Raw genomic sequence first — 14,570 nt, forward strand, 5'->3', positions numbered from 1 at the left:
TCTATGGAGGAAGGGCGATTTTCTCGTAACTAGGGCCCTTTTTTCACAGAACTCCTCAAATATACCTACCTAATTTTATGAAATACAGCAGTATAATAAATTATTTATATGACTTATCGAAATATGTATTAATTTTTTAATAGTAGGTATAGGTATAGGATTTATGATGTATGTAATTTTATTTATATCAACTTTCTTTATTATATCCTCAGAATAAGAATAACATGGAAGGAAGGTTTAGGACCAAAACGAAAGACACTTTTCAAATCGAAGGTTACTTATATATCAGCTGATTTGGTACCAGTGCCGAACCATGAATAATTTCCTGGGTAGGATGATTTTTACAGAAATTTTGAAACATTATTTCTGCTTTTTTACGAAACTTTTACTTTTAACAACTTCTAAGTGAATTCGATGGGTATCTTATCTTATTTATCCATTAAAAATTCATAAAACCATTCAGAAATCGGGGGAAATTGAAAATACAGACCGGGACTGCAAAATGTAAACAAAGATTTCAATAATTTTCAGAAAATTTCCACCAATGAGAGAAGAGTAAAGTCAGCCGACTAAACAAATGTGGTTAGTCAGCTGTTCGTGAACTGTCCTTCGACCATGATATGTAAAAAGACCCAAACCTTCCTTCTATGTTATTCTTATTCTGAGATTATATCTCGTTTGACAATTGGCAGCATTGAGTGATTAGAGTGGTACCCATTCATTCACTTGGACACTCGTTCACCATTGTTGCCACATTGGATTTTTTCGGAAACAAACAGTTCCCAAAATGTGGCAAAATTTTATTTTTTATAACCCACTTTTATCATGGTTATTACTAACATGACTACTACTACTGTATGGTTATTATTCTTACTACTATTATCACTACATGATTATTATTATTAAAATTGTTTGTTTATTTTTTCGACCATCCCTCCAAGCGAATGGCGCGATTTTTTTAAATTATAAAATCATACAAGTGTCAGATGGGTGAAACTGAAAGAGAAAGTTTGAAAATTGAAACTATTAAAGTGTCTGTTTCTACTTCCTACATCCCTCTTCAATAATATTTAAACTATTGAAAACAATAATAAAAGTTTCTCAGGTGTAATCATCCATCCAACCTCGAGCTCCATTTTTCTCCTTTACTTTACGTTCCGAAAAATTGGGGTCGAGGGGGCCCAGCGACCCCCCCTCCCCTCCCCTACCTTCGAGCTTCATTTTTCTCCTGTACTGTGGGCTAGACTTCTTTTTTTTTATTGAACGTTATTTACAGAGGAAAACTATAACAATCAGAGTCCTTGTCCCTCTAACGGTCAGACTTCAAAAATGTCGATTGGTGTTTGGACCCTCGGGCCCCCCCTCGGCAAAATCCTGGATACGGCGCTGGGTTTCATAGAGGGGATTGCAAACTCCTCGGCCTAGAAAACTTGCCAGGCAGTAACTCGGCAAAATCCTGGATACGGCGCTGGGTTTCATAGAGGGGATTGCAAACTCCTCGGCCTAGAAAACTTGCCAGGCAGTAATACAAGCTGTCGCGTCGGCCATCGGGCTCTAAAATCAGGCGAAATTTAATATATTATGAATTAGGCCTAACGCCAGCCACTCACTTTCAGGTAGACCTGACAGGTACACTTGATCAGGTCCGCCTGTCAGGTCTACCAGGTAGATCGTAGACCTGACAGGTATGACTGAAAAGAACGTCGGCAATCGGGCTCTAAAATCAGGCGAAATTCAATATATTATGAATTATGCCTAACGCCAGCCACTCACTATCAGGTAGACCTGACAGGTACACTTGATCAGGTCCGCCTGTCAGGTCTACCAGGTAGATCGTAGACCTGACAGGTATGACTGAAAAGATCCACCTCGCAGGTCTATCTGATAGCTGATGAGCACAGACACTATCAGGTAGACCTGGCGGCGGACCTGATTAGGTGTACCTGTCACGACTACCTACCTGTCTGTTTTAACAGACAAAACTATTAAAACATTTTAAATATGCAACAAATAGAACCCTGATAAAATGAACCCACAAGTTAAAAATTAAATTGCCCCAAAATAAAAATCTTAAACCGTTAGACCTAAACCTAAGCATGGAAAAAATAGAAAACAGAATACAAGACATGGGAAAAATAAATCAATAAAGAACAGAACTTAAACCGTTAGACCTAAACCTAAGCATGGAAAAAATAGAAAACAGAATACAAGACATGGGAAAAATAAATCAATAAAGAACAGAATACGAGTAGATATTTTACAACAGATATTTACATACTCTTTGACTACCAACAACTTTCACCCGACGCGCGACGGCTTCTGGGAGTCCTTTTCCCATAATGGCCATCCTTAGCAGAATACATTTTTGCTGCCCTCCCTTGGTTAGGATATTTCTGACAAACTCTTTGCCAGCAGTTATGATTGCCCTCGTTCGATACTCTTTGACTACCAACAACTTTCACCCGACGCGCGAGCGCGACGGCTTCTGGGAGTATCCTTAGCAGAATACATTTTTGCTGCCCTCCCTTGGTTAGGATATTTCTGACAAACTCTTTGCCAGCAGTTATGATTGCCCTCGTTCCATATTGTTTGCCTGTTTCACTGATATCCTCTATCATTCTTTCCAATTCTCCTTCTGATTCCATCAGCACTGCTTGGTCATCTGCATATTTGATGTTATTAATATTTCCATTTCCGATTTTAATGCCAGTTGTAGAGGCTAACGCTTCATCTAGTAGTTTCTCAGCGTATAGATTGAAAAGTGTTGGCGACATACAGCATCCCTTTCGAACTCCTCTTCCTATGATCACATCTTCTGGTTGTATCCGAAGTAAATAAATACAAAAAAAAAACTGCAACAAAAAGTACAACGATAAACAAACAAGTAAAACAAAAGGTACACCACATTAAGCAATATTCACAACACGAATCGCAACTGTCGCCACCCTCCAGGTAGCACCATTTGAGACAGAATTCCGCGGCAGAATCCGTACAGCCGACTCCGAAGTTAATAAATACAAAAAAAAAACTGTAACAAAAAGTACAACGATAAACACACAAGTAAAACAAAAGGTACACCACATTAAGCAATATTCACAAGACGAATCGTAACTGTCGCCACCCTCCAGGTAGCACCATTTGAGACAGAATTCATTATTCTGGGATTTTTTAGATACTGGGGTTACTTTAGTGATCTTAAATAAGTCTGGGAAAACGGCTAAAGACAAAGATAAGTTGAAAATATAAAATTAAAGAAAAGAAAAGAATCATTTTCCATCACTCCTACATCAATTACCTTGCTGTTGAACCAATGATCAATAAATTAAAACACACAACCTCTCTCTATGACAACTCAAACACTGATTGGTGAAATGTTCTTACATAATGCTCTCTCTTGAATGCGTTGGGGAATAACAATACACCGAAAAACACACCCAAACAACAAAAGAGACAGCACATGCTCTGTTGAACCAATGATCAATGTCCATGACATTTGATGCTGCTATGCATGCAGTATGCCACTTCTGTAAGAAGCCAGGTCATTACAAAAGAAACTGTTATGCGTTCAAGAATCGTTATCGTCAAAATAACAGTTCAGGTGGAAATTTTTCCAGAGGTAAATCACTATGACAACTCAAACACTGATTGGAGAAATGTTCTTACATAATGCTCTCTTTAAAAATGTTTGAATGCGTTGGGGAATTGCGTTACACCGATAAGCACAAAAAAAAAACAAAAGACACAGCACGTGGAGAACACCATAATACACACTTTGCACATGTCGCCACCCTCCAGGTAGCACCATTTGAGACAGAATTCCGCGGCAGAATCCGTACAGCCGTCACGACCAAACACACAACCTCTCTCTATGACAACTCAAACACTGATTGGTGAAATGTTCTTACATAATGCTCTCTTTAAATATGTTTGAATGCGTTGGGGTATTGCGTTACACCGATAAGCACAAAAAAAAAACAAAAGAGACAGCACATGAAGCACACACCAAAACACGCCATGAACATTTTGCCACCCTCCAGGTAGCACCATTTGAGACAGAAATCCGCGGCAGAATCCGTACAGTCGTCACGACAGAAGCACATGTTCTTGCAGTTCTCGAAATCATCCTCATCACACATCGGGTAGTCCCGGACAAAAATATCTGTTGTAGACATGGTTGCGGTTCTTGTTTGGTTTTTTGGCTTTGGTTTTCTCGATTAGGTGCTTTTACACTGTGCTTCTTGCAGTTTCAACAACTGACGGTTTCAATTTATTGCTACGGGAGAATTTACCCAAGACGTTAATTTTTCTTGATTCCAAAGGAGTTGATTTTGTTTATGTAGGAACTATCGGTAGATCTAGTTGGATTTCGTAACAAGAGAACTAACTGCAGAAATTTGGGGATGTGTTGTTATTGCCAAAGAAGTGACCAAGGTATCTAGTACTGTATTTTCCTGCTAAGTTAATTGAAAATTTAAGACTATTATTGGCCATTATCAATCAAAACCATGGTGGTATTTTTTATTATTTTCTACAAGTTCGGCCATGCCTTTTCTACAAGTTTGGCCATGCCTCGGGATGAACTAGCGGGATTCCCTTATGCACAACTACCGGAGTTGATTTTTTTTTTTGTAGGAACTATCGGTAGATCCAATTGGATTTTGTAACCAGAGAACTAACTGCAGAAATTTTGGGATGTGTTGTTATTGCCAAAGAAGTAGATAGATAGATATATACTTTATTTGTAATAATGGTTTTGTGGTTGGCCAAAAAATAACCAACAATTAACATAAAAAAAAATACTAAAACTAGGGCAAACTGTTGAAGTAATAATAAAAATAACTAGTGGTTCTGTGAACTGTAGACCTCACTCAGATTCTTTTACCTAAGCTGAGACTTTAATAATAACGTCCTTTCATATCGACAATAATTTTATTGTTGTTTAACTTGGTATCTATTTGAATTTTGGACAAATTTACGATTTCGAAAAATGTCCTGGTTTGAAAAAGTGTCTTCTCTTCTGGGTAATCCTACGTATGAATGGCTAACCCTACGTAATACATAAGTATGTATCAAAACAGAAATAAAACTATCTACACGTCTGTTTAGTACTCTTTAATATTTCAGCATAATTTGATGAGTGAGAATTGTGCTATTCCATTATCTAGAATTTGAACATAGTTTTCTTGTTGTAAACTGAAAGCACAAGCTCTCCTATCTATCATAGGTAAACCAAGTTAGTTCGATTTCGATTTTGACAATCATAGCATCAACAACCCATACATATTTCTCATTTGAGGTGAATCAAAGTGAAAGTGAATAATAATAATAATAATAATGAGAATGGTTTATTTTAATGTAACTATAAAAATATCTTCCTTTTGTTCCTATATAAGTACCCCAATGAATCAAGTAATGAAAACAAGGAATTACATTAAGTACATTATGAAGCAAGATGTTGAAAATGAAATGTGTCGTTTATGCAACCAGATTACGATACTGGGGTTACTTTAGTGATCTTAAATAAGTCTGTGAAAACGGCTAAAGTCAAAGATAAGTTAAATATATAATTAAAGAAAAGAAAATAATTATTTTCCATCACTCCTACATCAATTACCTTGCTGTTGACACACAAGCTCTCTCTATGACTACTCAAACACTGATTGGCGAAATGTTCTTACATATTGCTCTCTTTGAAATGTTTGTATATGTGGGGGAAAGACTTTACAAAGAAAAGCACACCAAAAGCAATAAAGCATAAGCACGTGAAGAACACACCAATACACACTATGCACATGTCGCCACCCTCCAGGTAGCACCATTTGAGACAGAATTCCGCGGCAGAATCCGTACAGCCGTCACGACAGAAGCACATGTTAGGGAATCGAACCCGTGACCTAGCGCTTACAAGGCAAAACTTTTAAGGTATGCAATGTGTACATCCCATTTGAATTTATCATCAAGGTAAATGCCCAGAAACTTGATGATATACGGGATACGGTTAGTCCGCAGGCTTTCAGTGCCGGAGTAGGATGGGGAGGGGGAGGAGGAGTAGGATGGGGAGGGAGAGGATGAAGAGGGGGAGTTGGAGTAGGATGGGGAGGGAGAGGAGGAATTGGATGGGGAGCTATATGTGTACTGATATCTGGTATATGAAAGTATTTTTTTTATCAATCCTAATTATTAAATTACAAAATGTACCTAATCTAAGACAAATAAGAGGACATAAGTAGGTGAATAATATTTTATTTGTTTTTATAATGGCATTTATTTTGAAATTAAGATATTGTATAATTTTCTCATATACTTGTATACAGGGTGTTCTAGAATTTTGATTGTTAACTTGTATACAGGGTGTACCATTCATTTGGTTTTGTTTTTATAATGACATTTATTTTGAAATTAAGATATTGTATAATTTTCTCATATACTTGTATACAGGGTGTTCTAGAATTTTGATTGTTAACTTGTATACAGGGTGTACCATTCAATTGGTTTTGTTTTTATAATGGCATTTATTTTGAAATTAAGATATTGTATAATTTTCTCATATACTTGTATACAGGGTGTTCTAGAATTTTGATGTGCAGGGTTGGATTTGTCCTTATTCCACCAAGACTCAGGTTCAAATCTCACAGCGACCTTTTTTTTTTTTCTTCTTTCTTCATTTTGGGACTTTTTCACTTTCCTTATCCTATAGGAAGGAAAGTAATGTAATCGGGTCAAAATTTCAATATAGCGAGGGAGGGTTTTGAATATTGGCGCTATAAATTCTCTTTAAAAATACGATTTAAAATTCAGTCTGGCAACAATGGTGAACGTGTGTCCAAGTATATGAGAGTCTGTTCAGTTGTTCTTGTTCACCCAGTCTTGTGCATTGTTTTGTGAAAATAAATGGGCAATTAAAAAAAATCTACAAGTTTTTAGTGCCAAAACACGTTTTGAGGTCCCTACTTCCGTAGAGCCTAAATCCAAAGTTTCAGCCGTTGGTCCTGTGTGTGTCTGTCTGTAAACAAAATATCTCGAGAACGATAAGAGCTAGAGACTTGAAATTTGATATGTAGATGTCAAATGTGACAAAGATGCAACACAAAACTTTTGGTCAATAAGAGCTAGAGACTTAAATTTTGTATGTAGATGTCAAGTGTGAAGAGGATGCGACACGAAACTTTTGGTTAAGATAAGAGCTAGAGACTTGAAATTTGATATGTCGATGTCAAATGTGACAAAGATGCGACACGAAACTTTTGGTCAATAAGAGCTAGAGACTTAAATTTTGTATGTAGATGTCAAGTGTGAAGAGGATGCGACACGAAACTTTTGGTTAAGATAGGTGCTGCGGTTGGCGGTATTTTACCGCTTCTTGGCGGTTTTCGGTGTAATTTAACAATATTTTGGGAACGGTAAGAGCTAGAGACTTGAAATTTGGTACGTAGATGTCAAATGTGACAAGGATGCGACACGAAACTTTTGGTTAATATACGTGGTAGATACACTAAACTTAAGTCTGACAGAGATAAATAATGAACAAAGATATTTATACAGTTACAATAATAATTATTAATGAAAAAAATAGAAAGCTTATATTTATTTTATATTACAGAAAAGTTCGACAACACAAGTTATTAAGTACAAGAGGGTAGGTAATAATCAAAACACTAAACTTCGTAATATCACTTCTAGGGTTGCCAGACGTCCCGTATTTCCCGGGACGTCCCGTATTTTGGGCACTTTTCAAAATGTCCCGTACGGGACACGTTTCCCCAGTTTCACCATCTCCTCCGGTAATTAATCTTTACCAATGTAACAAATTAAAATTTTCTGTAGCACGCCGGATTCGAACCTCTTCACAAATTAATGTGACAAGGATGCAACTTTGGTTGAGATATGTAGGTGCTGCGGTAGAGACTTGAAATTTGGTATGTAGTTCACAAATGTGACAAGGATGCAACTTTAGTTGAGATATGTAGGTGCTGCGGTTGGCGGTATTTTGACCGATTTTTGGCGGTTTTCAGCTATACCGACTAAACGGTTAGAGCCCGGTAGTGTAACCAAAAATACAGTGTAACCAAAAATATGAGAAGTGAATAATTTTTAATTTCTAATTTCATTAATAAATCTGAAGAAAAAACAGTTGATTTTTAAAAATTGAGTGTTTTTTTTTCTTCCAAAAATTGCAGGGTGAGGGCTAGGGGAGGGGAGGTTAAAAAAGCTGCTTGTCCCGTATTTTCATCCAAAATCCCGTTTTTTTTTTTGACGTTTTAGGTCGCTGGTCCCGTTTTGGGCTGAAAATGATCTGGCAACCCTAATCACTTCGCAAAGACCTCACAACTTCCCGACCGCTAGACTATAGCTACTCTTTACAGACGCTCTCGAGGATAGCTCTCAATCAACTCTTGTTCAGTAGTGTTCAGTCAATCCTCCTTTCCCGCAAGGCTAAATATACTATACGCGAAGAAGCCAAATATGGCGAAAAAGAATATCATTCCTACACAAAAAATACATAAGCCACAACACGAACTGCAATAGAGACAACACGATTCGCAACTGTCGCCACCCTCCAGGTAGCACCATTTGAGACAGAATTCCGCGGCAGAATCCGTACAGTCGTCACGACAGAAGCACATATTCTTGCAGTTCTCAAAATCATCCTCGTCACACATCGGGTAGTCGGACGAAAATTTCTGTTAAAGACATGGTTGCGGTTCTTGTTTGGTTTTTTGGCTTTGGTTTTCTGGATTAGGCGCTTTTACACTGTGCTTCTTGCAGTTTCAACGACTGACGGTTTCAATTTGTTGCTACGGGAGAATTGACCCAAGACGCTAATTTTTTTCTTGATTCCAAAGGAGTTGATTTTGTTTTCGTAGGAACTATCGGTAGATCCAATTGGCTTTTGTAACCAGAGAACTAACTGCAGAAATTTTGGAATGTGTTGTTATTGCCAAAGAAATGACCAAGGTATCTAGTACTGTATTTTTCTGCTCAGGAAATTGAAAATTTATGAACATTATTGGCCATTATCAATCAAAACCATGGTATGTAACCATATATGTCGTGAATGTAGATTGGCAGTGGAAGCTTACTATAGAATTTTGGCACTTCATAAATTGAAAAGATGACGCAGTGGTTTTTCTTCAATAAAACTATCAATTTCTTTATGAACACTTTAATAAACTTTTAAACTTATTTTATAAACTTGAATTATAGGTATGACTGAACTATGTACTTTATTCAGATCTTCTCAATAAACTTCTAAATATACATATATCTAGGAAAAGCTATTTTTCGTCCTTCTACTACCAGGACCTTTTGCTAACTCTCGTCCTTCTACTACCAGGACCTTTTGCTAACTCTCGTCCTTCTACTACCAGGACCTTTTGCTAACTCTCGTCCTACTACTACCAGGACCTTTTGCTAACTCTCGTCCTTCTACTACCAGGACCTTTTGCTAACTCTCGTCCTTCTACTACCAGGACCTTTTGCTAACTCTCGTCCTACTACTACCAGGACCTTTTGGCTAACTCTCGTCCGTCTACTACCAGGACCTTTTGCTAACTTTCGTCCGTCTACTACCAGGACCTTTTGCTAACTCTCGTCCGTCTACTACCAGGACCTTTTGCTAACTCTCGTCCTTCTACTACCAGGACCTTTTGGCTAACTCTCGGCCGTCTACTACCAGGACCTTTTGCTAACTCTCCTCCGTCTACTACTAGGTCTTTTGGCTAACTCTCGTCCTTCTACTACCAGGAGCTTTTGGCTAACTCTCGTCCGTCTACTACCAGGACCTTTTGCTAACTCTCGTCCGTCTACTACTAGGTCTTTTGGCTAACTCTCGTCCGTCTACTACCAGGTCTTTTGCCAACTCTCGTCCTACTACTACCAGGACCTTTTGCTAACTCTCGTCCGTCTACTACCAGGTCTTTTGGCTAACTCTCGTCCGTCTACTACCAGGACCTTTTGCTAACTCTCCTCCGTCTACCAAAACACGGGAAATGCGCATCGTGTAATTGTAAGTAACAAACATGGTATCTTAAGGCTAAATAATTGAGAAATCACATTGATTGATCTCAGGTACCATAAGCATTGTACAAAACAATACAACTTTGAGAAGTTAAAGTTGTCTACATATATATACTTTATTTTTCAATGGGACAGAACATAAACAATAATGATGACAAAAACAAAGAATTGGTAGCGCCTCTGCCTTGGAAGCGCTAGGTCGCGGGTTCGATTCCCGCCCGGGGCGGATTTTATCCTGATGGAATAATGTTCGTTCTCGGAACGGCTGGCTTTCTCCGTTAATAACAGTATCTAGGTCATGATTGTTTGAATCTAGGTTAGGCATAATGTTGAAGTTTAGACCCTTTTCTAACAACGTAGTTTGTTTACTATCAAGTGTCAGGGACGTTTCATTGATGATTCTTGGGTAAAATGTATGATTATTTTTGACACGTTTTGTTCCCTGTTTTTTCAAAAGATTGTGGATCTTTTTGTCCGAGGTTTTCTTTTTTATGGATTTAATTTTGTCAAGTTCAGGTTGAAAAGAACTGTATAACTCTGAGAGTGCATCATCAGGTATGTTTTGTGTCAACGCATTGATGTTTTTCATAATGAGGTTTTGTTTCTTATATAAGTGCCTGATCTAACTCTCGTCCGTCTACTACCAGGACCTTTTGGCTAACTCTCGTCCGTCTACTACCAGGACCTTTTGGCTAACTCTCGTCCGTCTACTACCAGGTCCTTTTGCTAAGTCTCGTCCGTCCACTACTAGGTCTTTTGGCTAACTCTCGTCCGTCTACTACCAGGACCTTTTGCTAACTCTCGTCCGTCTACTACCAGGTCCTTTTGCTAAGTCTCGTCCGTCTACTACCAGGTCCTTTTGCTAAGTCTCGTCCGTCTACTACTAGGTCTTTTGGCTAACTCACTCTAGTTTACAAACAAAAACTGCTGATAGAAAATCTACTCCTTTACTCGTTGGCAAACATAGGTAAACATAAACAAGTACATCAGCTGTCTAATTAACTTATTCTTAATTATCTAGTTCTAATTACAAAAACACCCTTGCTCAAAACACCCAATACATAACTCGTATCTAAACTCGCGCTGTTCGCGACGTCCCCCCACCCCCAGAAAGTAGGAACTACAACAAAAGTAGGTAACGGTATGATAAATAAAATGCTAGGTAAGTACCTATCTAATAATGGAAAAAAAATGATAAACAATAACAAAGTCTTCTCTAGATATTTCAAGATGAACATAGCAGGTACCTACTACAGTACTACATATTACAAAAAATTAAGTACCTACCTATAGGATTTAAGTACTATTTTTTTTATCAATTCTTCATCAATAAAAAATAATCAGCAATAATCAATTCCATTCTAGGTATTCCTTTATTTCATTTTTTCATTCGACATCTTTCACCTTCCCTTTTCATCTCTTTGTCTCTCTCTCTCTCTCTCTCTCTCTCTCTCTCTCTCTCTTCTCCTTCCCTCTATCTACTTCTTGAAAGGTGTCAGATAAGAAACAAAAAAAGAGAGAGGAGGCAACACAAAAGAGGAAAAGATAGGAAATAGAGAGAGATAGAGGGAGAGAGAGAATCGTTCCCAAGAAGAACGGCCTATGTTATTTTCGTTACTTTTCAGGAGAGACATTTTAGTACGAGAGGGAGAGAGAGAGAGGGAGAGAGAGAGAGAGAGATAGAGGGAGAGAGAGAATCGTTCCCAAGAAGAACGGCCTATGTTATTTTCGTTACTTTTCAGGAGAGACATTTTAGTACAGAAATGTGGAAATTTATCCCAGAATTATGTTTTTTTACACATGAAAGGCCCTTTTACATGAAACCTTTCACTTACTTTGCATGGAAAATTAAACGATGTACCTACAAAGGTAGGATTTTCCGCATTTTCAACTCAATTATCTTTTCTACATCAGGATAAGGAAAGCAAACTTGTGGATAAGCCAGGATAGCTAGCTTGGTTTGTAGCGCGTCGGATGTACCTACATATAGGTAGGATTTTCCGCGTTTTCAACTCAATTATCTTTTCTACATCAGGATAAGGAAAGCAAACTTGTGGATAAGCCAGGATAGCTAGCTTGGTTTGTAGCGCGTCTGCCTTGTAAGCGCTAGGCCGCGGGTTCGATTCCCGCCCGGAACGGATTATATCCTGATAATGTTCGTTCTCAGAACGACTGGCTTTCTCCTATCCTGTATTCCTTCTCTCTTCGATTTCTGCCAAACCTCTTTAAAAAATAATAAAAAAAGTAAAAAATAACACAAACAAAACCTGTGGATATATTTTGCTAATGACATGTTACCAAGATACCTATCAGCTATTTTCAGTGTAGGTACCTACTTTATAATTATTATAACAAACCCGTAAGGTCATAAGGTGGAAACTTATGACCTGTTAACAAGTTATTATAATATACATGCATAAATATTCTTACTTAGGTACTTACTTACTCCACAGTCTTCACAGATTGCGAGGGTCCTTGACTTCACTGACCAGCCTTCTCCATTCATGTCTGTCCTGTGCGATGGTCTGCCAATCTTGTCCTACTCCAAACTCTTTGAGGATTTCTTTGACTCCCCCTTCCCATGTATTCCTTGGTCGTCCAACTGCTCTTGGTTTGTTGATTTGCAGGTCTAGAGCTCTCTTGATGTTGGAAGAGGGATCTGCGCGCGTTACGTGCCCTGCCCATTGGAGAATTTTGGCTTTAATGATGTTGCTAATGGGCGGTTTTTTATAGAGCAATTCCAGTTCTCTGTTTTTTCTTCTCCTCCATGTGTGTGTTTCTTCGTCTAGGATGGGTCCAAATATTTTGCGCAGCACTTTGTTTTCGAAGGCTTGTACTCGTAGGATGATATTTTGTTTTAGAGGCCATGTTTCACTTCCATATAGGAGGACAGGTTGTATTATGGTGGTGTACATAATAATTATAATTATTATAACAAACCCGTAAGGTCATAAGGTGGAAACTTATGACCTGTTAACAAGTTATTATAATATACATGCATAAATATTTTTATAGTGACAAGTATCTAGGTATTCAAGCTTAGTTCGATTTTTTACTTTCATTTTTACTTTCCTTATCCTATACCTATAGGAAGGAAAGTAATGTAATCGGGTCAAACTTTCGATGGTGAGTTTTTTGTGCCAAAACACGTTTTGAGGTCCCTAGAGCATAAATCAAAAGTTTCAGCCATTGGTCCGTCTGTCAGTCTGTCTCTAAACAAAATATCTCGAGAACGGTAAGAGCTAGAGACTTGAAATGGTATATATTCAAGCTTAGTTCGATTTTTTACTTTCCTTATCCTATAGGAAGGAAAGTAATGTAATCGGGTCAAACTTTCGATGGTTAGTTTTTTGTGCCAAAACACGTTTTGAGGTCCCTAGAGCCTAAATCAAAAGTTTCAGCCATTGGTCCGTCTGTCAGTCTGTCTCTAAACAAAATATCTCGAGAACGGTAAGAGCTAGAGACTTGAAATTTGGCATGCAGCTGTCAAATGTGACAAAGATGCGACACGAAACTTTTACCTCCTTAAGATCGGTGCAACGCTTGGTGGCATTTCGGCCGCTTTTTGGCGGCTTCGGGTGATATTCAATAATATCTCGGGAACGGTATGAGCTAGAGACTTGAAATTTGGTAGGAAGTCCACAAATGTGACAAGGATGCAACACAAAACTTTTGGTTAAGATAGGTGCTGCAGATGGCGGCATTTCGGCCGCTTTTTGGTGGTTTTCAGCTAAACTGACTAAACGGTTAGAGATATTGTAAAAGTTACAACAGAAGAACACCCAAATAACCGTATTTTGATAGGATAAGGAAAGTCGTGTGATGTTCACACCAGATTTTTTTTTTTTATTTTTTTTTTTATGAAGGATGGATTTCAGAGATAAGAGACGTAGAAGCTCTCTCCCTCTCTCTCTCTCTCTCTCTCTCTCTCTCTCTCTCTCCCTCTCTCTCTCTCTCTCCTCTCTCTCGCTCTCTTTCCTGTCCAATCTCTTCTCTCATCAATTAACCCCGAGGTTCTTATAAAAGTTCCTGATGAGAAATGGGGCACTGATGTGGAAAAACAAGATGATACACTCCATAAGTGCTAGTTTATACTCCTTTCATACCCAACATTACATATAACTAGTCATGGATATCCTACATATTGATCATACAGTACCTAATCCCGTTTGTTTTTTAGATTGGATTGATTGATTGTTGGATTTGATTGATATGGGTTCATAGTTATTTATATAATTATTTGACAACAACAAACAACAACAACAACAACAACAACAACAACAGACCAACAACAACAATAATAATATAATAATAAATAATAATAAAATAATAATAGGATAATATAATAATAATAATAAGTAATCAATAATAAAATAGATAATGAATATATAATAATAATTATCATAATAATAATACATAATAATGATAACGTTAATACTCGATACAATGAATAATAATACAGAATAATAATCACAGTAATAATAAGTAATGAATAATAATATATTCATAATAAGTAATAATAAGTAATAACTACCCAACAACCCAACAAACAA

The 14,570-nt window shown here is 37.6% G+C and overlaps 1 protein-coding gene across 1 annotated transcript; it reads right to left on the reverse strand.

Moving 5' to 3' along the window:
* Positions 1-982: 982 nt before the first annotated feature.
* Positions 983-5,668, reverse strand: LOC113467000. The gene is made up of 4 exons (XM_026822877.1): positions 5,615-5,668; positions 2,450-2,852; positions 1,435-1,554; positions 983-996 (listed from the first exon to the last, which is right to left on the reverse strand). Exons 2-4 carry the CDS (start codon positions 2,772-2,774, stop codon positions 983-985), a joined length of 459 nt encoding a protein of 152 aa, XP_026678678.1. The 5' UTR covers positions 2,775-2,852; positions 5,615-5,668.
* Between the last annotated feature and the right edge of the window lie 8,902 nt (positions 5,669-14,570).

Source organism: Diaphorina citri, unplaced genomic scaffold (genome assembly GCF_000475195.1).
Source record: "Diaphorina citri unplaced genomic scaffold, Diaci psyllid genome assembly version 1.1 scaffold379, whole genome shotgun sequence".
NCBI classification, from domain to species: domain Eukaryota; kingdom Metazoa; phylum Arthropoda; class Insecta; order Hemiptera; family Psyllidae; genus Diaphorina; species Diaphorina citri.